The sequence below is a fragment of the Fundulus heteroclitus genome, unplaced genomic scaffold, assembly GCF_011125445.2.
Source record: "Fundulus heteroclitus isolate FHET01 unplaced genomic scaffold, MU-UCD_Fhet_4.1 scaffold_152, whole genome shotgun sequence".
NCBI lineage: Eukaryota > Metazoa > Chordata > Actinopteri > Cyprinodontiformes > Fundulidae > Fundulus > Fundulus heteroclitus.
This window is the reverse complement of record NW_023396564.1, coordinates 20,409-48,243: the sequence shown is the minus strand read 5'-3', so window position 1 is coordinate 48,243 and position 27,835 is coordinate 20,409. Positions and strand designations below refer to the sequence as shown.

Here is a 27,835-nt window from a genome sequence, read left to right as displayed (position 1 = left end):
TCAAAGTCTTTAGGACTCTTTGATTTGCTTTTGGTTAATGGAATCTGTTTTAGCTCCAGTACAACACCTTGTCCGTTGTCCTCCTGCGCTGTTAAAATAGCTTCTCCACTTTGACTTTGAGTTTCAGTTTCATCATATTTGACTACAGTTTTTGACTCAGTAATGTCTGGGCATTGTTCATTTACCACTGAAGTGGTTAGCTTTTGTTGCTCTCTAAAATACATCAGTTCAGCAGCAGCTTCAGCTATCTGACTGTCAGAATCTTTCATGTCCAGTGATTTCTCCTTGTTAGAAGGTTCTGGGTCAGCTATGGAATGTTCCGTTTTTGCTGGTGTAAGGAACTCATGTTCTTCTTGATCAGTGGTAGGCTCATGTGATTGTGGAGTTGAAGACACTGTTGGTTTGTCAAGTTCCTTCTTAGTTTCTTTTATCTCCAAACCACCAGTCTCAAGAGCCATAGTGTCTGGTTGTAAAGCTGTGGAAACATCTGTAGAGTCAGAAGAAAAAGGAGCCCGTGATTTAGAAACTGTGTCCATGTCTCTTTCTGAGGATTGGGAAGTTGTTTGCTGAAGAGCTTCTGTGGCTCTGTGCTCAGACGTCTGGACCCCTGTGCCCGAAGTTATTGAACTGGCTGATATGTCAGTCTCAGAGTCTTCAGCACAAGGTGAAGCAAGGGTTTCTACTTCATAAAATGGACCACTGCTGGTATGCATAAATTGTACATCTGCATCTAGAACAATTGTGGCCACTTTCTTTTCTTGTTGATTCTGATCGTCAAGAAGCTGAATTTCACTTTCTTCGCCTACTTCACTGTGTTGTTCTACAGCCGCTTGACTGTCTGTATTGTCATTTTGTGTCATTGTTGTGAGTACTTCTGTAGCTGGGGCTGCTTTAGTTCCATCAAAGTCTTTAGGACTCTTTGATTTGCGTTCAGTTAAGTCAATCTGCTTTAGTTCCAGTACAACACGTTGTCCTTCATCTTCCTGCACTGTTAAAATAGCTTCTCCACTTTGACTTTGAGTTTCTTCACATTTGACTACAGTTTTTGACTCAGTAATGTCTGGGCATTGTTCATTTACCACTGAAGTGGTGAGACTTGGTTGCTCTCTAAAATGCATCAGTTCAGCAGCAGCTTCAGCTGTCTGACTGTCAGAAGCTTCCGTGTCCAGTGATTTCTCCTTGTTAGAAGGTTCTGGGTCAGCTATGGGATGTTCTGTTTTTGCAGGTGTAAGGAACTCATATTCTTCCTGATCAGTGGTAGGCGCATGCGATTGTGGAGTTGAAAACACTGTTGGTTTGTCAAATTCCTTCTTAGTTTCTTTTGTCTCCAAACCACCAGTCTCAGGAGCCATAGTGTCTGGTTGTAAAGCTGTGGAAACATCTGTAGAGTCAGAAGAAAAACGAGCCTGTGATTTAGAAACTGTGTCCAAGTCTCTTTCTGAGGATTGGGAGGTTGTTTGCTGAAGAGCTTCTGTGGCTATGTGCTCAGACATCTGGACCCCTGTGTCTGAAGATTTGTATGGCATTATTGAACTGGCTGAAATGTCAGTCTCAGAGTCTTCAGCAGAAGGTGAAGCAAGGGTTTCTACTTCATACAATGGACCACTGTCAGTATGCATAAACCCTCCACCTGAATCTAGAACAACTGTGGCCACTTTCTTTTCTTGTTGATTCTGATCTTGGAAAACCTTTGTATCTTCTTGGCTGATTTCTTCTGCAAGAGTTTGATTGTCCACGCTGTCATTTACTGCCTTTGGTGTGAGCATCTTGACGGCTGTGGTAGATTTAACACTATCACAATCTCCTGTATCATGTTTAGTCACTACATCAGTGTTTGTTTCAGCAGCACATAATGACTCTGAGCCTGCTGAAGGCTCAACTCTTCCCAGTTCTTTTCTTATTTGTTTAGGCTCAGTTTCTCCCAAATTAACATCTGTCTGCTCCATGGAAGGTGACAGTGAGAATTCCTTATCATGCTCCTCATCTGTTGGTATTTTATTGTTATTTAACTGTTCTAGAGGAAGCTTTCGACCTTCTGACTTCCCTTTGATTGATAAAAGCTCAGTTGACTCAACTACTAAAATTTCACCCTGTCTTTCATCTACCTGTGCAACCAAAGCCTGCCCTTCACTTTTCGTTTCCCTTTCCCTGTATTCAGTGAGATTATTTGGCTCCTGATTGGCTGATGGAGTTTCAGGTTGGCTTGGAACAACAATGCCTATTTGCTCTGTACAACTTGGATATTCTGATTCTTCTGTGGTCTTGGGCAAAATTGAAAGAACATCATCAAGTGTTTCATTTGTTTCAGTGGCCATCTGTGGACCTGAAAAGGACAGACTGTTAGAACCTGTTAATTGGGTTTCATGCACAACTGCACCTTCTGTTTTCTGACCACTGCCAAAACCCTGTGTTTCCTCCTTGCTCAAATTTTGTGGAGAAATGACTGGACTCTTTGACCTTGTGGTTGGGAGGTGCTCAGGTTCTCCCTGATCAGTAGTATTTTCACTTTGAAGTTCTTTTTCGGTTTCAATTGACTCCAGGCTGTAAGTTTTCACAGGGGCAGGCTGAATAGCTGCTGAAACATCACTAATCACTGATTTTGTCTGAATTTGTATGATCTCTGTTTGTGTTAAAATGGCATTCTCTGTTCCTTCTGAAGATTTTTGTCCTCCAGGTTCCACTAAATTATCCTGCAAAGCCTTCACAATAGGGTCTTCCAAAGGTATCAAGCCTCCTGAGATCCTTTTGGTTGGTAAAGGCTTACCGTCTTCCATAAGAGAAGGTTGAGTTGATCGTATGAGCTTGTCTGAAGATGAAGACTCTTGAGCCACAGATTCATTCTGTTTTTGTTCAAACTGAAGAGATGGTTGACCTTCAGGCTCATCCCTTATCTGAAGGGCTTGTACAAGACAAAGTTCTGTTTTCTTTGACGTTCTCTTGGGTGGCAGAAAAGTACTTCCATTTTGCCCTGTAAAGGTTTCTGTGGCAGAGTGCTTTATTGATTCTTGTTCAGTTTTCTCAGACTCTACACCTGTCGTTGTATTAGCAGAGTAAAATGGCTCTGATGTTATAGGAACTTCAAGGCTCTTTGAGTTCTGCCAACTTGGTAAAAGTGCAGTTTCTTCTACAAACAGTTCTGGTTGCTCTTCAGAACTCTGCAAAGACTTTTCACTAACTGGCTCAGGATGGCTTTCTGCAAAGGTTTCAGCGGTATGCGCCACAAGTATTTTTTGACCCTTTGATCTTCTTTTGGTAGGAGAAGGTTTATCCTTCTTAGAACCAGCAGTTTCACTTGCTTCTGATTCTATGTGCACATTTGGAGATTCCAAGCTGTCTGGTATTGTCTTATTATGCTCAGGTTTAAGCTCTTTACTTCTACCCTCAAAAGCAATTTGCAAAGAAGTTGCCGTTGGGATGGAAGTCTTTGACTTTCTTCTAATTGGTATGGGCTTCAATTCTTCCCCATGGCTGACTTCAGTTTGCTCTGTTTGTGCTATTTGTTGTTCAGTATATTTAGGAGGAATTTTGGGACTCTTTGGTTTTCGTCTGGGAGGCAAAACCTGTCTTTGCTCCAAGAGAGACATGTCACCGTGCTCTGGAGCAAACTGTGGATCAGACAACAAACCTGTGTCTTGTTTAACATCAATGACTTTAGGTGGTGCATTCTCAAAAGATTCCTGGTTCTGCTCAGATTTAGCTTCTGTTGTTTTTGAGAGTACTATTTGACTCCTGGCCTCACTAGTAATTGGTTCATCCTTGGTCTCTGGCTCACTGCTTGCACTACAGTGAGTTGTCCTAGCTTTCCCCAGTTCAGTCTCCACCTTTGTATGGACAGGTTCTTTTCCGGTGTCTGGTCTCTTTGATTTTCTTCTGGATGGCAGTGGTGATGTTTCTTCACAAGTGACACTTTTTGAGACTTCCATGACTGGTTTCAAACTGAGTTCAGGAGTATGAGCCTCAATCTGTATTTCTTCCACTGATGGTTCGTCCTTAACAGATGTAGATTTTTCTGCTAAGGAAACACTTTGCTTCTCATGGGAACGCTTGTTTTTGCGAGGGGGTGGCACAACAGTGGTCTTTGTCTCCCCCAGATTTACATGAGACATATCTGAGGACTCAGTATCAGGCAGCCGTTTGCCCCTCTGTTCAATTTCCTTTAATAAAAAGGAGAAAATTTGGTTAAAATAGAATTTTTGAAGTCAAATTCAGTTACTCTGTTTAGGTTAAATCACAACATGTTAGAGCCCTCTTAAAAAATGTATTTTAAATAAATTTTATGAAATGAATACCTTCAAGTTCTGAGTTAGAGATGCCATGTGTATGTCCACATGTCTGAGCATCTCAACGCACTCTTTCTTAAATTTCTCAAACAAATCTGGGGTCAGGCAGGCTGTTAGAAATATTTGATGAGAAAGTGCTTCGTGCATATTGTGCTGCAGCTTTTCACCTTCCTCTAAAGTCACCTGAAAGCAAGAGGAAAAAAGAAACGTGTATATTTATGCACACATCTGTGGGATACACTTTACATGTGATGATGCAGAATACTAGGTATGACTTGACAGAAGATTATTAGTAGTGCCTCATAGAGAGAGAGAGAGACCTGCAGAGAAGAAACCGAGTCAGACGGCTTGCTGTGGCTCCACTGTTGCATAGCAGAAATGCAGTCCTTCAGATAATGAGCTGTTTTTGTAGAGCAGGCACCCTGGTGATCACTTAGTCGACACTCCAAGCTGTCAATGCAGGGAAATAAAATGTACTGCATTTATTATTAATTATAAATGGTAAAGACGAGTAAGTGTAAATTAAACTCATAGAAAGAAAACATGTTCAAAACAACAAGGTGAAACAAATAAAGATGACTTTCTGTTGTTTGGTGTAAAGGCTGGTTCACACAGCAGGATTTTAAAATAGTCGGCCGATTTATAAAGCCTGAGAGACACCACACCTAATGAGGTGGGTTAGACAGTCTGCATGCTTGTTTGTTCTCGGAGAACACCACAAACGCTACGATATCGGCCAAAGACAATTTGACATGTTGAATATCCCCGATTTGATGTCGGCGCAGTCTCGACGTTCTACTGAGCGGACCTGATCGCTCTTAGCACACCACAGATGGGGGGATTATCTCTGAAGATTATTTTAAGAGACACGCCGATAATTGTCGCCTCTCGGAAGGGGGAGATTGGGGCTAAAAAGTAGTAGAGATCCGGGTGAACCAATGTGTTGTGATTCTGGCATGAAGTTTAAAAGAACAAGAAACTGCAATAGAGAACTTCAGGAGAGCAGCTCAAAACTCCCACTCAAAAAGCCTTCTAGTTTTAGGACTAGCTGTAGATTAACTAGTGTTAACCAAACATTAGTTCAAAAACTGTGACCCAATTGACCAGTTTGACTTCTGCTCCAAGAATAGCGCCTGAAATTTGGCTCTACAGTGTGACGATGACAAGTATTATGTTCTTTGTTTAGATGTATTCATAGACTAGTGGCCTTTACTGGACAGCAATTTGAAGAGCGAAGGGGAAGATGTGCAGAAAATGGCCTGCGACCTGGAATCAAACCTAGGACAACCGTGTAGACGGCTATTACCACTGCACATGGTACACCTGTTCTAACAACTGGGCCACCTAGTGTCCATTTTCTATTCTATTATTTTTTTCTGATCACGCTCTAATGAACTCAATAAAACGTTAGCTTCTTCCCAGGATTTCCAGACAGTTGATGTCCATCTTGCTCTTCACACACAGAAGGTTTCCAGAGCCAGAGGAAGCAAAGCTCTGATCTCTGCTCCATGGACCCAATCCCAAAACCTCTTTAGCTTGTTTAAATGGTTGTTGGCCCATTGGAATTGATTTTGCTTTTGGGTCAGTACTGTTGGAGGACTGGCATGGAGGTCTTCGGCAGTTTACTGTGAAACTGAAACCTCAGGAGCTGCAGCCACCAAGTCTTCCTGCACAGCTTTTTCAGTCAGTTAAAAGTTTCTCATCACCTTCTTCTCACAAACAGCCTCAGGAACTTTCCTCACTTTTTGTAACATTTACCTTTTTTGTTTGAACATGACAATTTTCTTGATTTCACAATTCTTTAAAGGTATAGTGGACGACTTTTCCAGAAATGTAGATAAGAAACACCCAAGTCCTTTTTTGAATAACTGCACATGTGCAAGAGGGATCGCATGAGAAAATCTCCCATACACACTCTGGTCTTAATTCTGTCTTCTGAGGCCTTCATCTTCTTCTTCTCATAAACATGACATAAACAGTTTGCTTTTGCAACTCTCAGCCATTTTCAAAGTAAATGGGGAATGTACGACAAAAACCAAAGCACACTGGATAAATAAACACTAGAAATGCTGATGCGCAGTGAATATGCTAGCTAGCACATTTGTATTAGGTGAGCACATCACAGTCACTGGCATGTAAGTCAACCAACAGATGAGATGATCCTCCCGGAACTCGAAGACAAAGGAAGATCATCCACTATACCTTTAGTGCAGTAAAACAATCATCTGCATCAACTCAGGTATCTAAGGTGTTTTATCTCAGGGACGTCTCATGCAACTCATCAAGCCCTTGATTAGTTGTGTACATTTGTAAACCAGATGTGCTGATTTCCAAATGTATGCTACTATGAAACCCCATGCTCTCTCTCTTTGCTGACTGCCGGATATAAGCACCAGCCCCCCGTGACACTGCAAGGATATGCAGGTACAGAGGATAGATGGAGGGAGGGATGGATGGGCGGCCAGGTGAATTAATGCTCCTATGAAGGATTCTGTTTGAAGGCTTCAATTATTGAGTCCAAATCAGTCACTCAAAGTTGTATTTCGTATTGAATTCAGTCTTTGTAATGTTGCCTTTGTTAAGCCACTCAAAATGATTGTTTCATTTGTTTATTACACAAACCTGTATAATGTAGAAACTTCTTAATAAACCTATTATACAAGTGGGGTTAATATAGATTAGGAAATCTCTTATCCAGATTCCTTTATCAATCACACCCACGAGACATAAATAGGTTTTATGGTTAAGTTCTCCTTTGGTATTCCAGCTTCCTCCCACCATCTAAAAACATGTATCTGCACATTACCCTGTGATGGACTCACATCCTGTTTTCTCTGTCTTCTCTGCCCAGTTGGCAATACAACACATTTTTGAGTAGAAACCATACATGAGCTGGATCCAACCAATAACCGTAACCTGTTGTGGTAAATCAACCTGGTTGGGTCAGGACCCGTCTCCAGTCTTAACCTAGACATCATTGTTTTCTACTCAGCAGGTAAGTTCATTTGACTTTGCATCCCTCCAGCTTTTTTAATGAAAGAACAGTTGAAACAGCAGGAAAAGGTGATTGTTTGTGAAGCAGGGTACCTGGCATGTTGCTGACACAAAGATGAAACCAAACTGACAATCTCTGGAGGTAACTCGCTGCTAAACGTCGCTGACTTTACTTCTTGGTACATATTGTGAACTTTGACACCCAAATCCAGCAGGGAGTTCTCACAGTTCTAAACCGCAAAATCAAAAGTCCCATTAGTCAACATCAGCACCGTTGGAGATGAACATTTGTTTGCTAATTTCTTTCAGAATGAGCTATTATCAATGATAAAGGCCTTTTTACAAGCAGATCCAGATCCTACCTGAAGGCTGTGCCAGTGCTGCTGAAGCTGAGCGATGTTGTTCTGTGGTTCGCTGTAACTGAACGCCTGGTCCAGTGAACGCAGCTCCCACTGCAGGGCAGCTGCTCTCTCCTTCAGCTCCTGGGATATCCGGGCCAGCTCACGGTCCATCTCCTCTAAACGCATTTCACAGGTGGTCAAGTGCTCCCTCACCTCCTGCTCCGAGTTGGCACACAGCTCACGGAGGTGGCTGACCTCCAGGGTGATGGCGTCCTGACCTCCAGGTGTACAGAGACTCAACAAACACTCCTTGGCAGAATCCAGCTCTGTCATCTCTCTCTGCTCCCTGTCAACGGTCTGCAGCAAAGCCTGGAAATGGACAACAAGGATAATATTAATTGAACTTTATTGATCTCACAATGGAGAAATTCACTTCTGCATCTTAACCCATCCCCTTGGGGAGCAGTGGGCTGCCACTGTGCGGCGCCTGGGGAGTAATTGGGGGTTAAGGGTCTTGCTCAGGGGCCCAGAGTGGCGGTCTGTGGGAGTTGAACCCAGAACCTCTGGGACCGAAGCTCTGTGCTCTAACCACTAGGCCACCACTCCCCATAAGTCAGGGACATCCAGATTAAAAAGTATGCAGAGGTGAAATCCTGGGAGGTTATTTGTGACTATTATGCTTGAAGTTAAAAAAAAAAAAGTTCTATATGAAGGCATAATGGGTCATATGTCTCACATGGCCAAAGGTTTTACAGCTTCAGTGATCTGATTGGAAATAATCAATAAGAAAGAGCTTGGAAACAAAAAAGGATGCCGTCTGCAGGTTCTAGACTCAGGTTATGCAGAAAGCGTCCAAAGAAGGGCCAGACGCATCTCCACTGATCCCACCCACCCAGACAATGTGCTGTTTGCCGCTCTCCCATCAGGTAAATGCTTCAGAAGCCTCAAAGCCAAAACAAATAAACTTAGAAACAGCTTCTTCCCAAGAGCTGTAAGGGCGATCGCCCCCTGATGGGAAACTGCAGTCCAACGCTTTAAAATAACCCCACTGTTACTAGCCCATCATACATTATAATCACCTTAACGTTGTTGCCTACTTGCCACACTATCCTCTCAGAATATCTAAATGCACATTGCTGTAAAGGAAGCCTCAGATCATCATTGCTCAATAAGGACCTTATTACCTCATTGTCTGTTATCTGTGACTCACGAAGGACAACTAGTTCATACAAACTTTTGAATCTTCATCTTTTTATTTTTTAATCTCTCTTTAACGCTATAATAGAAAAAAAAAACACTAAAACCCTTGTTTTTCTTACGTGTACCCTTAGCCGGAGTGGCCAAAAGGAAATGTCAACACGGTAGCACCTGGTGACAAAGAATATTTAAACCTTTGCATCTTAAAAGATCTTTTTACTGTATTCTTGAAACAAAATGATCAACTTCTTCATGTCAGTGCAGTCAGTGGAGGTGTGAAGGAGGCCAGCTGCCATCCCTGTCAACCTAATTAGCAAACTGATCTATGGAAAGGTGGGGCAGATAGAGCGTTTCAAATCCTTGTCGTGTTAGTTATAACAACCTCCAGACCATGCAGGAACCCTGGATGATGGGCAGCAGAAGACTGATGCATAGCTATTCCCTCCCCCTGTCTGGTCGCAATATCTGCAACAATCTGTTCAGGAAAGACAAGACGTGTGATGAATCCTCATCCAACGCATTTATGGGGTTGCTTCTCATCAAACGGACTAGGTTTTCTCCCAATTCTGTCCCAAAACACTGCCATGAATGGGTAGTGGGAAGAAAACGTGGTCCAAGAGCAACTTCTAACAACCCAGGAACAGGTTGGTGATGATCTGTGGGTTTTCCAACCATGAGGGAGCAACGTGTCACCAAGCTAAAATCAGAACAACGGCCAAAGGTCCAAACATTAGTGGAGCTGACCTTCTGGTCACTTCTGAGTACGCAGCTGGAGAAAAAGAAGCCAAACAAACAGAGACAAACTCCAGAAAATAATGCCCTGCTCTTCTGAAGTGATGAAGAGGAAAGCTCAACAGTGTACACACTAAATGTGCTTCAGTGATAAATCATTCGGCCAAGATGACTTATTATATTTGAGGGGTAAAAATATTAATCTGATGAATTAAATTCTTAGTATCCCAATAAAAAATAAACAATCATATTAACCTTCAGCGTGTTGACAGCATTGTGAAGGCCATGTTTGTCTGCAGGGGCGGGTCCCAGGCCTTTAACCTGCTCTCTCAGCCAGTCCTGGGCTGCTTCATGCTGCTCAATAAGCTGCGTGCACTGCCGCTCCGTCGCTATACCCTGCTCCAAGTTAGCCACCGCATCCTGAGGACAGAAATGTATTTTTCTGACTGATACAGCAGCTGTGTTGTTAACATCCAGTAATGTTGCTCTTTTGTCCTTGTTAAACTCACAGTTAGCTGTGTTAGCAGAGCAGGGATGGCCTCCTCCCTGGCTGCCCAGGAAGCATTGGTCCAACTCTGGTCCTGTGTGATCTCATACAGCTCGTCAGCCTTAAAAATAAACAGTCATATGGAACGTTGCTTTCTGATGAATGAAACATTTTACATCAGCTGAGCCCTCTTCTCTGCGTTTACCTGTGCGCGCACATCAGAGAGTACAGGAGCTAAGGCCGTGGTCTGGTCCAGGAGGGTCCGGGCCTGCTCTACAGCCTGTCTTCGCTCGCCCAAGCCTGGCCAGGGGAATGTCTGTGGAAGGCTGGATGTCTGCTTCTGGATCTCAGCCAGACGGGCCTCAGCCTGCTCTTGATTATGCTCGCAGGAAAGCAGGCGATCCATAACCCCCTGCAACCGTCTACAGGGTGGCAGGTGGAATGTAAAAAAAAAGAAAATCAGAAATCCTGGATCAGACTGGATGAATCAAGAAGAGTTAAAACAGTCACACTTTCATGGCCTCAGTAGTAGAGTTCCACCAGCAGAACCTTACAGCGATTCTGGCCACTGCATGATTGATTACCAGGAACTCTTGATCTCATCTTGATGGATCTGGAAATGTTGGCCGTGTTTTTAGCATCTCTCGCACAGTTGTTTTTGTAAGGCTGACCACTTTAACCACAGGAATCATGTAAAGATGCCCCAAATATAAATAAGTTAATGACCAGTTATATCACAAAAGCTAGAAAAGCTTTTATATATTTTTGCAGATCTCTTATTCTGATAATCTTTATCCTTCCATGCAGCATTCCATATACTTCCTGTTTTTGTTAGAAGCCACTTTCTGATTGTTTTAGGCTACTTTAGGTTTTGTCATACTAGCCAGTACGACGTTTAGGTCCTGGTCAGTTTGTGCTTAGTTCTTCCTTAGTGTCACTGGTGTTTATTGAGTACTCATCCACTGCTAGCTTGCTTCGTTCCCTGTAGCAGCGGGTTTCCTCTCAGTAACCAGTTTCTCTTTTTCCTTATTTAGTAACCACCCTCCCTGCATTGGGAGCACCTTGCTTCCTAGACCCAGAGTCAGATCTATTATGAAGCTCCATTTCGTTTTGTATTTTGTTTCTGCTTTTGGACGATCAGTTTGTGCATTTTCAGTACTTTTTATCACTTAATACCGGAAATGCACCGATCCGATACCCAGAGCAGATATAGGCTCTGATACTGCTAATTAGCTGGATCGGACATCGGATGAATGATGCCGATCAAGTCATTTCTTTTTTTATTAATATCATACACCGCAATACAGTTTTAGCAATATGGTCACTTCAATGCTATGTTTGCAACGCCTGTTACGTCATCACACAGAGCACACACAGCAGCTACTGATGAGCAAAGAATGAGCAACATGGAGGAAGCACCGGACCGAGCCAAGGCTGCTATGTGGAAACATACGGCAACAAGTCCAGTTGCAACATGCAAAATCCGCAACGCAAAATTTGAAGTTGTTAAATTCAATACCACAAACTAAATTTCAGAGGGACTATTGTCTTCATTAGCATGTTTGCTCACATTTATCAGTATGCCGGCACAACAAGCGACACGAGGACAGGAGAAAGTTTGTGGAAACGGTGCTAAAATCAACCTCTGTGATTGTAAAACAGAATTGGTACCTCTGGGTCTCCTCGGCAGCCTGCACCACTGTCCTCCACTGCATCTCTACGTCCTGGGCCGTCTGCTTAACCTCCACCTTCTTGTCCTCTTCCAGGTCTGTGTGGTCGCAGAGACTCTTTGCACGCTTCTTCAGCTCCATCACTTGACTTTCACCGTGTGACTTAGAGCTCAAGACGACCTATACGCAAAAGTTTAAATCGTAGTAAAACCACAGACACTGCTATCTCAGAGGGTCCAGATGAACATTTCCAACTGCTGGGAAGCTGTTTGTCGTCATTTCCTGTGCTAAAAGTACATGTTTACATAAAAAATGAAAGCGTAACCTGTTGTTCTAATATCTACTATTCTGTATATCTAACCTGAGCAGTTTTCAGCCTTTTCTCCAGCTGAGCCTTGCTGCCTTGTGTTCCACCTTGTATAGCATCAGCTTGTTTTTGCAGGTCTTCGATCCAACGCTTGGTGTCGTCGGCATGGTTACAGAAGGCCTCCGTCTCTCTGGACAGTGAGTACTGGACCTCAGCTTTCAGCAGAGTGTTCTCAGCAGCCTGCAGGACTACGGCCCAAAGCTCTTCTGAGTCTTGTGATGCCTTCTGGGCCTCTCGCCGTGCGGCCTCTGAAATCTCTTGCTGCTCAGATAAATTCTGCCTTTGTCTTTTCAGTTCGGTCAGCTTTGAATCTCCCTCAGGCTTGAGGCTCAGGATGTTCTGATGATCAAACACATTTCACAAGTATCTTAAATGAATATAAAGTGTTTATAAATTTTGTTAAACAAAACAGGTGTAAATAACTATTTAAAGAAGCACACTTAGAAAATTTTTTTTGTTTTTTGGGGATTTTAAATGATAAATGTAAAGTGGAAATAAAACGATTACCCACTATGAATTTTGATTTACATTTTAAGGCTTTGACTAGGCCATCCTAACCAATGAATATGCTCTGATCTAAACCATCTCATTGTATCTGTAGCTGTATGTTCACGGTTATTGTCCTGCTGGAAAGTGAACCTACACCCTACTCTCTGGTCTTCTGCTGCCTCTAACAGTTTTCTTCCAGGATTGTCCTGGATTTAGCTAAAAAAATATTTCCCAACAGTTCTTTTTGTATATATGCTGTATTTATATTTAACATACTGTATCTTGATTGAGGAAAAAAAAGGGGAACCAAAGAGAAATTCCTTATTTTTGTGCACAAACCTGGTGATTAAAGGTGATTCTAATTCACATGAAATAACAGTAAAACATTTAACTTTGGTGGCTGTAATGTGAAAAAAATTAAAAAATGTGGTATGAATACTTGCAAAACTATAACATAATTTACATAATGTTATTCTCAGGGCAAATATTCAGTACATTTTCTTGAGGTGCCGGACAATTCCATTCAAAAATACTTTATGAATCCCAAGGGAATGTTAAATGCTGGTGTAACTCATATGTTTTAGGGGTTCAGTTGTTTTAATCAGTTGTTGTATATACTGATGGCTGCAGCCAGGAGGGATCTTCTGTAATGGTCTGGCTTGTTTTATCTCATGCTTTATTAATTGCCTATATGAAGTCCACTTTGTATTTAAATTGGCCTTGATTGGCCCAGATTTCTGTAGACTTCCAAAGTTAATTGACTGATGAATCATTAATACACACATGATATGAACCAATGTTTTTCAAACAAGGACATGTCAAAGTGAATCTAGAGGAACAGGATCAGGAGAAATGAGAGGAGATTTTACATAGGAGTCTATGTGCCATCTCTTTTTTTTGCCAACATACTGTTTTGCAAAAGTATTTCTCTCCTGGAGCTTCAGACATACCTGCGCTGTCTTTATCACTTGTTCTGGATCAGCCTCATGGTCCAGAGAGGTGAGGGCCTGCTGCCTCGCTTCTAGCCAGCTGCTGGCGCTTTCCTTCAGGGCTTGAAAGCTCCTGAGCTGGAGATCCAGAGCATGCTGCCTTTCAGCTTCACTCGCTGCTTGTTTAGCATTTTGCTGCAGCTTCGTCCACTGCTCCTCACTGTCTCGGATTCTTTGCTGAATGTCTCGCTTTTTCTGTTTGTCAAGATCCTGAGAACACAAACTCTGGCAGAGACTCCTGAGCTTCTGCAGCTTCGAATCGCCTTCTGTCTTGAAGCTCATTATAGTCTACAAATGGAAAGAGCAACGTCACCACAGAGACAGCTTGAAATGTATATAGTTCCTGAAGAATTAGTTATTCTACTCCATTGGTTTACATGTATCACGTGTGTGGCAGAAAAACAGAGGAATGTATGGAGTAAGGCACACCAGGCCTCAGACCAGGAACACAGAGTTATGTCAGTGTGGATTTGCTGAGGCTACCAGTGATGACTAGAAAGATGATGAGCTCTACAGATATTCAAGATGGACACATTGATGTTTCTGAGAAATACATGAAGGTTAGGAAGGCCATATCTGTAACAGCTAACTATTTATTATGCCAGCCAACTGCAACCCCAACTACCCTGCGAGGAAAAAACTGAAACACAGTCGCTATGACAACGAACAGCTCCATTGGTAGGAGAAATATACGGAATGATGAACGGGCAAAATGATAAGCATCCTGACTTTACCTCTGTCATTTAGTTAAGACAATAGCAGGCAGCTAGGAACACTTTAAAACAAGTAACATTAAAGGACCAATACGCACAATTTCATTATTCGAGATAGAAAAAACTAAAAAAAATAGTCATGTGAAGAACTAAAGGTAATATTTCAGATGGGCTTTGTTGTTGTCTATGTTGTTCTCCAGTCTCTTGTTTACATAGCCAAGCTGGACCTTGCATGTACGTGCATGTGAACAGCTGCCACTCAGGGCTCAGCCCCTCCCTGCCCTAAAATACCACTGTCAGAGCAGCAATGGTGGAGCAACATGGCGGAGAGCACTCCCAGCAAATCAAAGTGTTGTCTTGCTGGGTTGGAACCTGAAGCAAGCGTGAGTGTGCCACCTACTGGCGCACCTACTGATGGGAGGAGTTAAAGTTGCAGCTTTCTCCTTTAAAGTAAACCATACATGCTTATCAACAAAGATTGGTAATTTCTTACAGTATCCAGTTTGAAATTTTTGTTTAGTGACAACCCTGTAAGCAGTACCAGACTTAAAGTGTAACTCACCTGAAAATCGAAGTTTTTGCAGATAAACTGTGCCTAAAGGTGTTACTTTATTACTGTGATTTTTATTTTTATTTTTTACATTTTCATGTGACTTGTTTAGTTCTGCAATATTTATCTTAAAGGAGCAATATGTAATGAAGACACCTAGTGTTTCAAATAAGAACAAAACAAAAAAAGATGGCACGACGGCACATTGGTATGGGGTGGGGAATGCTCGGATTGGACTCACTCTTCAAACTGCCAGAAGACTTCTCTTCTCATTGAACTGTGCTCTCCACACTGGGACACCGGCCGGTGTTACCATCTTTCTTTCATGCATGGTGTAAAATTTTGGATCTAAATAGGGGTGTGGCATGTAAATTCCAGCTCTTCTTAGCAGCCAGATGTTTTAACACCAATTGCTGATGTGCTGGCACCGGCTAAATTTCCTTAATCACAAGCACAACTTGTATTTCCAACATGTCTGCACACTAACCCAAACCAGTTTTTGACAAATGAGGCTCAGTGCAACTAAAGTATCCCACAACAAACAAACAATCCCACGAGCACAAACATAATGTTGTCTCACATAAATAATATACCAACAGTGTACTGCAATAAGACAGTGTCCACTTAAGATAGCAAGCACACCTCCTTTAACTCCAGACCTTTCAGCTCACCTGGGCTGCATGAAGTCTGTCCTCAGGTTCGGTTTGGTTGCCCAGGGACGCCAGTTGTTGCTGGAGATCCTCGAGCCAGGACTCAGTGTCATGCTGATGAGAATCCAATTCACTCAACTGAAAAAGGTAAAATGTGTCACGTTCTGTTCTGGTTTATGTTTATTATTTGGTTAAAGTAGCTCTTTTCGCCCTTGGATTTATTTCCGTTTTTGGATTCTAGTTTAGCCCTTTATTGTGTTAGTTATCTGGTCCCTGTTTTAGCTCTACTTTTAGTTATGTGCTTGGTTTGTTTGGTTTTGTCTTAGGGTTATTTTCTAGTGTCCTGTCTGCTCCCTTAATCACTCCCACCTGTCCTTGATTAGTTTCCCTCCACTCACCTGTTCTATCAGCCTATTTAAACCTGCCTTAGTTCTCTGCTCCCCGTCGGTTCATCACACTTCATGCCAACGTGTTTGTGCCTCCTCGTTTTGTTTTGGTAAGAGCCCAGCACCTTGATCCTGTTTTTGGTTAACCTGCTTCTGTTTATTCTGCCCAGTTCTGTTCCTGTCAGTGTATTGGATGTCTGCCTTACCCACTTTTTTGGATGTGGTTTTTGTTCATTTTGCACTTCAATAAATCCAGCAAAAGGAAACAATGTTTTGGCTGAATTCTGGGTTCTGCTCCACACCATTCATGACAGATGAACCGACCAAGAAATAAGAACCCATCGCCAATTCATTTTTCTTTCGCTGGAAGAGCAGCGCTCTGCGAAGCCGGCACTTTGCCCAGCTCGCCGGCTCGCATTATTCGCTCACCGGATCTCTTCCTGGGGGCGGATGAAGGATCGACAATGGGATCTTCTTTCAAGGGAACCAGATTAGCGTTCTGTCCTCCCGGTGTAGGTCCCAGACGTCTCCCCCGCAGCAGCAGCAACGTTAACCAGCTTCCTGCTCGGAGCTTACGCTCGGGAGGGCTCATATTGGGTGATGTGGTGTCCGCTCAGAAAATGGGGGAGAACTCACCAGAGTCCTCCGGTGATGAGTCCACTCGGAGGTTTTTCTCTGATCCGGATTTATTTGAGGAGGTTGAGGCAGACGTAATCGCTGACCTCCGTCCGGATCTTTTCCTCAACCCAGGTCTTTTCCCTGATTGTGTGGAGGAGGCGTGCCCGCCAGCGCGAGCCCGCGCTCTTCCTGTCCCTCCGGCAGATGCAGGCCTGCAGCGTGCCCGCGCAGGACGACGCCGTAGGCTCCGACACGGACCTGACCGGGTAATCCAAACTACTGTTTCCTCACCGCCACCCGCTTCCGACGTCCTGCTAACCGATGGATCACCCGCTTCATCCATGATCGCGTGTCCGCCTTCCAGTGCGGCGGAACCAGGAGCTGAGCAGCCCATTGCGCCTCCTGGTGGCGTCCGTGACGCCGAGTATGAAACACTGGAGAATAAGATAAGAACTTTTGCCCCTTTAATTAAATGCCTCAGAGAGGACCTTTTCAGCCATTATTCTGTGGAGCTGGAGGTTAAATTAAAGGAGGTAGAGGGGTACTATAGATCAGCCCTCCAGGCTTTCTATAGTCGACCGGCCCCTATCCCCGGGGGGGCTCTGGAGGGTCCACTTCTGCCCAGTTCTCCAGAGGGGGCCCTGGAGGGTCCACTTCTGCCCAGTTCTCCAGAGGGGGCCCTGGAGGGTCCACTTCTGCCCAGTTCTCCAGAGGGGGCCCTGGAGGGTCCACTTCTGCCCAAGTCTCACGAAGAGACCCAGGAGGGTTCGCCGCCAGCGGGCGTCGAGGAGACCCAGGAGGGTTTGCCGCCAGCAGGCGACGAGGGGGTCCAGGAGGAACCGTTTCCGTCCAAGCCCCACCAGGAGGACCCGCCCCCGCTCAAGCCCCCGGAGGAGACCCAGGAGGGTCTGCTGCCAGCGGGCGACGAGGGGGTCCTGGAGGACCTGCCTCCGCCCAAGGCTCATGAGGGGGTCCTGGAGGACTTGCCGCTGCCCAAGGCTCATGAGGGGGTCCAAGAGAAACCGTTTCCGCCCAAGCCCCAAGAAGGGGTCCTGGAGGACCCGCCCTTGATTTCAGCTCCAGTGCCTGCTCCCCGCAGTTTAAAGACTCAGCCTCCAGTGCCTGCTCCCCGCAGTTTAAAGACTCAGCCTCCAGTGCCTGCTCCCCGCAGTTTAAAGACTCAGCCTCCAGTGCCTGCTCCCCGCAGTTTAAAGACTCAGCCTCCAGTGCCTGCTCCCCGCAGTTTAAAGACTCAGCCTCCAGTGCCTGCTCCCCGCAGTCTAAAGACTCAGCCTCCAGTGCCTGCTCCCCGCAGTCTAAAGACTCAGCCTCCAGTGCCTGCTCCCCGCAGTCTAAAGACTCAGCCTCCAGTGCCTGCTCCCCGCAGTTTTAAAGCACTGTCATCCACAGCCTGTAGCCAGGCCTCATCTTCAGCCGCCTGTAGCCAGGCCTCATCTTCAGCCGCCTGTAGCCAGGCCTCATCTTCAGCCGCCTGTAGCCAGGCCTCATCTTCAGCCGCCTGTAGCCAGGCCTCATCTTCAGCCGCCTGTAGCCAGGCCTCATCTTCAGCCGCCTGTAGCCAGGCCTCATCTTCAGCCGCCTGTAGCCAGGCCTCATCTTCAGCCGCCTGTAGCCAGGCCTCATCTTCAGCCGCCTGTAGCCAGGCCTCATCTTCAGCCGCCTGTAGCCAGGCCCAGCCCGAAGCCTGTAGTCAGGCCCAGCCCGAAGCCTGTAGTCAGGCCCTGCCCGAAGCCTGTAGTCAGGCCCAGCCCGAAGCCTGTAGTCAGGCCCTGCCCGAAGCCTGTAGTCAGGCCCTGCCCGAAGCCTGTAGTCAGGCCCTGCCCGAAGCCTGTAGTCAGGCCCTGCCCGAAGCCTGTAGTCAGGCCCTGCCCGAAGCCTGTAGTCAGGCCCTGCCCGAAGCCTGTAGTCAGGCCCTGCCCGAAGCCTGTAGTCAGGCCCTGCCCGAAGCCTGTAGTCAGGCCCTGCCCGAAGCCTGTAGTCAGGCCCTGCCCGAAGCCTGTAGTCAGGCCCCGCCGCCCATAGCCATTAGCCAGGCTCCCCCTGTAGCAGCTTGTAGCAAGGTGCCAGGTTCTGCTCTCTCCTTATCCAGGCGTCAAGCACCGAGGGCGCTGGTCCGCCGACGGTCTCCGAGGGCGCTGGCCCGTCGACAGCCTCCTGAGGTTCTGACACGCCGGGGCCGTGCTCCGGGACGTCCGCCGGAGAACCTGACACGCCGGGGCCGTGCTCCGGGACGTCCGCCGGAGAACCTGACACGCCGGGGCCGTGCTCCGGGACGTCCGCCGGAGAACCTGACACGCCGGGGCCGTGCTCCGGGACGTCCGCCGGAGAACCTGACACGCCGGGGCCGTGCTCCGGGACGTCCGCCAGACTTTTTGTTCTAAAACTCTGTTTTTTGAGACTTTTTTGTTAGTTCACCCTGTCTGGGTTGTTTTTGGTTCAGGTTTTGATTGGTCATTTTTGGATTTTGTTTCATCTGTTTGTCGGGTTGTTTTGGATGGACTATTTCCCTCCGTCCTGTAACCCCCTCCACCCACCCGGTCTAATCTGTTTTATTTTCGGTTCAAAGGACGTCTGGAATCCGTCCTTGAGGGAGGGGCTCTGTCACGTTCTGTTCTGGTTTATGTTTATTATTTGGTTAAAGTAGCTCTTTTCGCCCTTGGATTTATTTCCGTTTTTGGATTCTAGTTTAGCCCTTTATTGTGTTAGTTATCTGGTCCCTGTTTTAGCTCTACTTTTAGTTATGTGCTTGGTTTGTTTGGTTTTGTCTTAGGGTTATTTTCTAGTGTCCTGTCTGCTCCCTTAATCACTCCCACCTGTCCTTGATTAGTTTCCCTCCACTCACCTGTTCTATCAGCCTATTTAAACCTGCCTTAGTTCTCTGCTCCCCGTCGGTTCATCACACTTCATGCCAACGTGTTTGTGCCTCCTCGTTTTGTTTTGGTAAGAGCCCAGCACCTTGATCCTGTTTTTGGTTAACCTGCTTCTGTTTATTCTGCCCAGTTCTGTTCCTGTCAGTGTATTGGATGTCTGCCTTACCCACTTTTTTGGATGTGGTTTTTGTTCATTTTGCACTTCAATAAATCCAGCAAAAGGAAACAATGTTTTGGCTGAATTCTGGGTTCTGCTCCACACCATTCATGACAAAATGAAATAAAAAATACTCTCCTCGTTAAGTTATCTAAAACGATTCAACAACAGCTTTTAATCTAGATTAGTGTGGACTTCATTATCATTTGTGGCCAAGGTCCATTTGAAACTATTTTTTAATATGAAGATATCCCTGTACAAGTTGAACTTTTCAATGAGATGCAAGGCCAGTTTATGTGTACAGCACCCTTTAGACACAAGGCAGTCCAAAGTGCTTTGTGTGACATCACAGAAAAAACAGACAGAAAGAAACAAAACCTTGAAGAATTTGCCTAAAAGAAGAGGTTGACATGTTGACATGTTAAACACCTATTGTGTCAAAGAACCCCATTCTAAAATGTAGATTTACATCCAAACTTAAATAGAAGCTTAATTTTACATTTAAATCCAAATTCAAATCTAACGTTCAATTTTAGGGATCAAACAGTCAAACAGCTCATTAGTCAGATTCTGTGATCAACAGCTGCCATAAAGTCCTGATTTGAGTAATTTAACAGTTTCTGCATATCTCAGGTTTTCAGGGCTGGTTCTGGTATGATCCATGTCCCTGGTGTTGGTCAGGACTCTGGCAACAGCACTTTGGATGAGCTGCAGCTGCTTCACATGGACCCCTAAAAACACTAGTTGACACATAGATCCAAATCACCACCAAGGCTTCTTGTGCGCTCTGTCTTCCTTAGTCTTTTGAATCTGGCAGAGTATATCCTTGTATATCTGAGACCAAAAATTATTTCTGATTTCTGTCAGATTAATCACTCAAAGTTACGACCATATCATCCTGTTTTATCTAGGCTGTCAGAACCATGGGGGCTGAATATGTATGCAAATCTAAAGGGCATTCACACAACTGCTAAATTTATACTAATGTTTCATTTCACAAAGATTAGCTTTATTAACACTATTAGTGACTTCTACATGCAATTATAAAGTATTTTTTTAATAAATTTATATAAATTGTAATTTATTTGGGGGCATCAGAGAAAAGGGGCCAGAATGCATATGGACAACCTAGTTTTATTTCTCCAAACCAGGGTTATAAACAGCTATGGTCTAATTTATGTTGGTTTCTCACATAAATTCCCAAAAATAGATGTAAGTTTGTGGTTGAAAATGGAAGAAAGATCAATGTTTACAATGTCTTAATAGCTCAGTAAATATAAACTTTAAAGGCTAATATTAAACAATGAGGTGCATCACAAAACTCTATTAGCCCTGGCATTGAAACTAGAGCATACATCTGAACACCATGCTCTCACCTCCAACCTCCTCCTTTCAGTCTCCTGAGCGATCTCAGCTGCTGCTGAAGCTTGGACCTGCTGAGCAGCTTGGAGGACTTCCCGCCACTGCTTCTCCGTGTCTTTGACCGTCTGCTGAACCTGCACTTTCTGGCCTTCTTCAACATCTTGGTGGTCGCACAGAGTCTGGCCTCGTCTCCTCAGGTTGTTCACCTTAAAGTCACCATCAGGTCTGGAACTCAAGATGGCCTTCGAAAGGAAAAAAATATATTTTTAATAGCCATACTGTATCTGTTTGTCTGTACAAAACAGGTCTGATGCAACATTCTGTGTGTGCATCCCTGACACAATGAGGGCGTCCCTGTGAAACCTCTGTAGGCTCCAGGTATCACCTAAAGGTTTTATGGGAACACACCTGTGCTATGTGGCATCTCTCCTCAGGTGGCGTGCTGGTACACACAGACTGCAGCTTCTGCTGCCTGTCTCTTATCCAGGACTCTGTGTTTTTACTCTGGCAGTCAAAGTTGTCGGAGAGACTTCGGAGTTCGGCTTGTCTGGCTGTATGCAGAAAAGCTCCCCAGAGCTGCTCTGCGCGCGTTACCATCTGCTCCACCTCGGCTTCCCCGCTCTTCTCCAGCTGCTTGCACAGACCTGCCGCTTGCGTCTTCAGGTCGAGCAGCTTTGACTCTCCTTCAGGTCTGGAACTCATGACAGCCTGGAGGAAAGGAGAGGATGTTTGACTGTATAACATAATATAAAATTAACGGAGAGCACAGAAGACCTCCTTCTGACTGAAAAAGAACACAATCACAGTAACTCAGTTCTCGCTCACCTGCACTATCTGCCAGCGCTCATCAAACTCCATGTGACCACCCGGACCCAACAGTTTGTGTCTCTTCTCTCTGATCCAGGACTGGAAGCTTTCATCCAGGCTTCTGAAAGCCTTAAACTCCCTCTGAGAGGCAGCTCGGCTTTCCGCCTGCCTCACCGCCACCTCAGCATCCTTCAAGACGTTCTGCCACTGCTCCTCGGCGCGTTGGACGGCGCCACAGACCTCTGTCCTCTTGTTCCCGTCCGAGGCCTGGTTCTCACAGATGATCTGGCATTGTTGCTTTAAATCCTGCAGCCTGGACTCCCCATGAGGCCTGGAGCTCAGAACAGCCTGAGAACAGAATAAGCACTCACTCTCTAGTGGCTCTGATCCAGGGCTTCCCAAACTTTTCAGCCTGAGACGCTCAAAGTAACAGTGCCTGAGGCGGTGGTGGGTCAGATTTTTTTTTTCATTTTTATTTTTTGACAATTATGAGAATAAAATTGTAAAATTATGAGAACCTTTACAGAACAGGGCAAGCTTCCCCTGTGTTAAAATCTGAAATGTGGAGCATCTTCTGTTTCACAAATAAGAAAACGCTAAATCTTTTTAGCACATTAGCTTCAAATCATCTCGTGACCCCCAAGAGGTGCTTTATGACCCCCGGGGGGTCCCCAACCCACCACTTTGGGTCTAACCTAATTCTGTCTTACCAAAATGATTCATATGCAGCTTCAGCTCACCTCTGCCACCTGGAGTTTTTCCTCAACTTCCATGTGAGGACCCGCAGACACGAGATTCTCTCTCTGGTCTTTGATCCAGTACTCAAAACTTTCAGTGCGGGTTTGGAAAGCGCCGAGCAGCTTGTCTAACGCGGCTTTGGTCTCTGCCTTATTGAGAGCCTCCTCAGCAGTCTCAAGGGCAGTCCTCCACTGATTCTCCATCTCTCTAACCAGCAGACGAGCTTCATGTTTCCTCCCGCCGTCCACATCCTCCTGCTCACTCAGCCGTTCCGCTGCTCCAAGCAGGATGTTCACTTTAGAGTCTCCTTCAGCTCTGCTGCTCAGGATAGCCTGGAGGAGAATTGAATGATGCTGATAGAACCATAATCATAATCTAATGTTATACAGAGCAGGTTAAAATGAATCATTATGGAAGAATGTCCCCTCTGATCCCTCTGATAATTTGGGACTCTTGTTAATGTAATCATTTAGTGCAAAAACAAGCTAATCCTTTTGTATTGAAAGGCTAGTTCAGTGTTCTTTGTATTGGGGATTTTCTGTTTAAGAGCAACACTGAGACATATACAATGGTAAGGTAGAAATAAAATCAAAGGTCCTTTTAAGAAATATTTTACAAATGAAACATCTTAAAAGTGTGGCATGCATGTGGATTATGTCCTTTTTACTCTAATACGCTTATCAATGGCCTACATGCAAACTGCTATGTGTCTAAGCCTAAATGTCAGCAGAAGCAGGGAAGCTGATCAGAGTAAACGGGAAGATGAATGGAGCTAAATCCAAATGAATCCTGCAGGAGGCTGCAGAAGAGCTGGGACAGGGCTGGAGGTTCACCTTCCAGCTCAACAACAATGCTAAACATACAGTCAGAGATATGATGGCATCACTTAGGTCACAGCATGGTCATGGGTTAAAATCACCTGACCTAAATTATCATTTATCCATCCAGCATGCTTAAGCTAAAAAATGAAAAGCAAAACCATCAACCTTGAGGTATACAAAACTGGTGGACACATACCATAAAAACCCCATAGCTGTGACTACAGCCAAAGGGGTCCTACAAGTATTGCCTGAGAGGGGCAAATAGTTTCTTCCACTTCAAATATGTGTTACTTTGTGTCTATCACAAAAAACCTCTCAATAAAATATGGTGGAGTTTGTGGTTGGAGGGCTGGACCCTGAAATGTGACTTCCTTTTGGAAGGTGCTGTTATCCTCTCAGCATCCTCACTATGTGGAAACAGAGATTAGTTTTCCATCTGCCAGCTTTGAGGAGAGGTCTAACCCTCCAGTCACAGATGTATACCCTTCACAGCCTTTAAACACAACCCCACTGAAACATTTTGAACTAATATGTATGTGCATAATATATTCTTCTTCAAAACAACAGAAACACAAGCATGAAAAAAACAAGATGCTCAGTTGGAGCAAACAGACAAGTGCTATATTTGTTAGACCGTAAAGATAAAGGATAAGAAGAGGTTAGAGTTTTCTTAGATTAGGTCTGGTTTAATCATGTTCCACTAACCAGCGTTCTGCGCTTCATCTCCTCGGTGTCACCGTCTGTGTCAGGAGAGGCCAGTGGTTGTGTGAGCTCACTAATCCAGGTCCTGGTGCTCTCTGCCTGGGCTTGGAACCGTCTGTATTCCTCCTCCAGGGCACTCTGGGCCTCCACCTGATTCTGCAGCCGGGCCTCCAGGTTTCGGCAGCGCTGTAACAAGTTGTCCCCGTCCTTCAGGATGTTTTCGGCCCTTACGCCCTGCCTGCGTATCGATGCCAGGAGCTCACGGAGAGCCTCCGCTCGGCCGCTGATGTTTGGAAGAAGAGACACAAAGCCCCGTGAGACGACGGGAAAAGATAAAAAGATAAAACCTGTTGAAGAACGACTGGATGCCATCACTTGTAGAAAATGTTTTCTATGGTATTTTAAAGCGTTGTTAAGCTTCTTAGACATCATTAGTTCACAAAATCCATTTTTGCACGGGTCTGTAGAGCTATAAATAAAACGAGAGAATCAGCTGGTGAATAGAATCGGACTGTTTTTCAGTTTTCAGGGCTTGGCTCATCCCAAGTTAAAGGTGTAACGTTTCCCAATCAGGGAATAGGGGCAGGGGATAAAATGTGTTTTGATGGATCCAGTTGTAGATGGATCCAGTTGCAGACATGGAAGATTCTGAATCTATTTCTAAACATTAGAAGTTGGTTATCTTAATGTTGATTTCTAACCTAATAAAGAGCTCCCTTAACTTGGATCTAATTACAAAGTCTATGATAACTTTTATTGTAAAGGATCTGCAGCCATTGCCGGTTGTTTAGACCAGGGCTTTTGGGCTTTTTGGATGTAGCATCCAACCTCACACGCTGAAATAAGACTGAAACAAAGTCACAGGTTCTCTCAGGTATTTAATGAGCTAGCAAGGGTGGGGCAGTGGCATCATGTTTGAGATGTCTGGGGTGGGAAAGGGGGGATCTTAACTCTCCCACCCCTTTAAAGGAATCCAATATTCCTCAGAGAGGAAGTGGTCCCTGATGGGGTAAGACATTTTTAGCCATCTTCAATATCAGTGAAATTTTTTGAAATAGAGTCAGAAATGAAAGAAATGTTAATTTAGGAAATAACTGTTTCCTCTGAGGATGTTGGCTGTTTTCTAAGGTTGCTGCTTTCAAACAGCAAAGGAACACTCTCCTTCCTTGTGCGATATCATCAAATCAGTCAAGAGAGGAGGAGAATTGTGGACCTTCACAAGTCTGGTTCATCCGTGAGGAGAGTTTCAAGATGCCTGAAGGGCCATGTACACAAGTACAAAAATCATGTCCAATTATAAACAGCATCAAAATGTCCGCTCATTGTACTGTTCAGAAAGGAGATGAGTACAGAGTCACAGGGTTAAACAGGTTTTGGTGTTAAACATCTGCTTCAACCATGGCACAAAGTCCACAATCAAACAAGTCCTGTTTGACTGTTTCAGCCCATGGCCTGAAACACCACTGAGGAAAGAAGAATTCATTTCTCCAAAGGCAGCATAAAAAGCCAGATCACGGTTTGCAAATGGACTCAGGAACAAAGACCTAAATCTTTGATAAACCAGTCCCGTGGTCTGATGAAACTAAATTTGGAATGTTTGGAGGTAAACGTCATGATTACGTTTGGAGGAAAAAGAGGGGAAGAACACCATGCCAGCAGTGCGGTATGGAGGCAGCAGCAATTTTTTAAATGTCTTACACCAGATCTAAGGGGACACTCGATGTCCAAAAACTTCTGTTTTTGCTTTTCAGTCCAAAAAATAGTGTCCTAAGATATCTTGGGGATCATCAAGATGTTTTTGGACAGTTTTATAGTCCTCTAAGCTGGAAAAGCTGTGTTTTCATTTCTTAAATGATCTTTGGAAAACCAAATAAAATATGATATAGAGTGCATTACCATTTGGACGAGTGCACAAAAAGTTTGTGATATATAATTTATCTTGCAAAGGAGTAGATGAGATGTGTTGTAATTTGGTCCATTTCATTTTTATCTGTGGTAACCTCAGCCCCCTAAACATGGAAGATTTTACAGTTTATCTTAACAGAAACATTTCATGTTACATTTTAGTTTTTGCCCGAAAAATGTCCTATTATTTATATAATAGAAATTGGCGTTTCCTCTAAATCTCTGATCTGTTTTTCTCTAGATGAGATCAGCAGGTGGCTCTGCAGTCCCTCCTGTTCAGTGCCGTCTGTAGCGACCCATCCTCTGAAAGGGTTCAGTTAATCACAAAAGAGATCTACTTGAACGTTGATGTTCCTTTATTTATTTATTTATTATTATATTTTGTGCTGTTCTTTTCACATCTTTCTTTGCAGGTGATGAAGCAGACTGAAGACGTTTTATCATTCTCTCCCTTTTATCTCCTCTTTCTTTCACCTTTTCTCCTCTTTTTCTTTTCTTGTTTACCTTTTCATCTTATACTGTCTCATTGTAGTGTCCATATAACATAAAATACTCCCTGCATAAATTATAGTAAAACTATATAAATGTATAAATCAAGCTTTTTGGCATAAAGACAACAGTTCTTATTGCCACATTGCCAGACAGGACACTATTAATAAAAACAAAAAGACTGTTGATTTTCCTGGCTTTGACAGGAAAGGCTGCTGTTAATACTACATGTGAACCAGTTCTGGCTGTGTTCGTGCAGAAAGTCACCTCTCATCCTGAAGTTCTTTGAGAAGGAGCTTGACGTTTTCCCGAACCGCCGACTGCTTTTCTTTGCTCTGCAGCCACTCACAGAGGCTTTCATGCTGCTTCTGCAGACTGGGGTTAAGATCAAAGCAGTTATTTCTCTGCATTTCAGACAAGGTTTCCCACCGTGGCCAGTTTTGGTGTTTTACACAATATGGCCTTTTGGCTCCGACTTGTCATCAACAAACTCTATGAGGAACTTACCGATTCAAGTCGTCAAGGAGAGACTGCATTTGCTCCTGTCTGTTTTGGCAGTGGGTTCTAAATGTTGCCACCTCCTCCTGCTGCTCCTTCAGCCAGTCGGTCAACTCTGAGAGCTGCTCAGGTGGAAGCCGCTGCCTCGCTCTCTCCAGCTGATCATTTAGCTGGCTGAGACGTCTCTCCGTGTCCTCTGACTTTAGGAAACCCTGGAGGACATGAGGGGAAAACACAAGACGCTTCAGCGCTCCAACCCAAGACGTCTGCAGCATCCAGTCACCGTCCCATTCATTCTCTTACTGTTAGTCTTCGCACAGACGTCTCCACGTCTGTTCTGCTCTCAGGGCTCTCAAAGCACTCGTTGACAGACAGCTGCAAATCCTGGAACCATTCCTCAAAAAGCTCTCTTTCATCTGGAGAAACATGGTCACAGAAGGCAGGATAGTGAAACGAGCTCTCCACCCCAACGTCAGCAACAGCCTGCATGCACAGTGCTCGCTGGAGTTCTGATGCTGCTCTGTGATCGCTTTTCAGAGGAGGGGTTTCCAAAGGCCGTGAGCTGAAGAGTCACCAATTCATTGGTTTGGACTTCCACATCAGACAATAAACCAAAAAACATAAGGCTGAAGCTGAGCTGTGCCAGGAATATTAGAGGAGATAAGGAAGCATTACTTCCACGTTGGTAGGAACGATGTAGACTGTTGATGCTGTCTGTGTTCTCATCGTACCCCGGATTCATTATCTGAATAGAAAAGCTTTGATAATTGGCAGCCAGTGACACGAGTCTCTTGCATTGCTATGGAGTGGGTCAAAAACTTAACGAGACAAAGGCTGACTCCTCGGGTTTCAATGGTTAAATATTTGTTTTTTCATTATGTTCTAAAAGGAACATGTGCAATATACTGCACAGTAACATATAGGAAAAAATAGTAAACCCTTTAAAAATTCATACAACATACAATACCCTGGGATATATAGGGGTTTAGTTTAATTTAATTT

The 27,835-nt window shown here is 44.5% G+C and overlaps 1 protein-coding gene across 1 annotated transcript in view; it reads right to left on the bottom strand.

The window, feature by feature from the left end:
• Positions 1 to 27,835, bottom strand: part of LOC118558730 — a 50,543-nt gene that overhangs the window by 20,691 nt on the left and 2,017 nt on the right. The window contains exons 4-23 of the mRNA XM_036129276.1: positions 27,137 to 27,249; positions 26,843 to 27,045; positions 26,603 to 26,710; positions 23,945 to 24,224; positions 22,421 to 22,750; positions 21,699 to 22,028; positions 21,282 to 21,581; positions 20,888 to 21,115; positions 15,481 to 15,597; positions 13,508 to 13,834; positions 12,063 to 12,407; positions 11,703 to 11,881; positions 10,237 to 10,453; positions 10,054 to 10,152; positions 9,800 to 9,964; positions 7,637 to 7,984; positions 7,368 to 7,504; positions 4,601 to 4,730; positions 4,290 to 4,463; positions 639 to 4,154 (exon numbers count right to left, since the gene is read on the bottom strand). Of these exons, the coding sequence (XP_035985169.1) occupies positions 639 to 4,154; positions 4,290 to 4,463; positions 4,601 to 4,730; positions 7,368 to 7,504; positions 7,637 to 7,984; positions 9,800 to 9,964; positions 10,054 to 10,152; positions 10,237 to 10,453; positions 11,703 to 11,881; positions 12,063 to 12,407; positions 13,508 to 13,834; positions 15,481 to 15,597; positions 20,888 to 21,115; positions 21,282 to 21,581; positions 21,699 to 22,028; positions 22,421 to 22,750; positions 23,945 to 24,224; positions 26,603 to 26,710; positions 26,843 to 27,045; positions 27,137 to 27,249 (7,646 nt within the window). The remainder of the gene's footprint in view (positions 1 to 638; positions 4,155 to 4,289; positions 4,464 to 4,600; positions 4,731 to 7,367; positions 7,505 to 7,636; positions 7,985 to 9,799; positions 9,965 to 10,053; positions 10,153 to 10,236; positions 10,454 to 11,702; positions 11,882 to 12,062; positions 12,408 to 13,507; positions 13,835 to 15,480; positions 15,598 to 20,887; positions 21,116 to 21,281; positions 21,582 to 21,698; positions 22,029 to 22,420; positions 22,751 to 23,944; positions 24,225 to 26,602; positions 26,711 to 26,842; positions 27,046 to 27,136; positions 27,250 to 27,835) is intronic.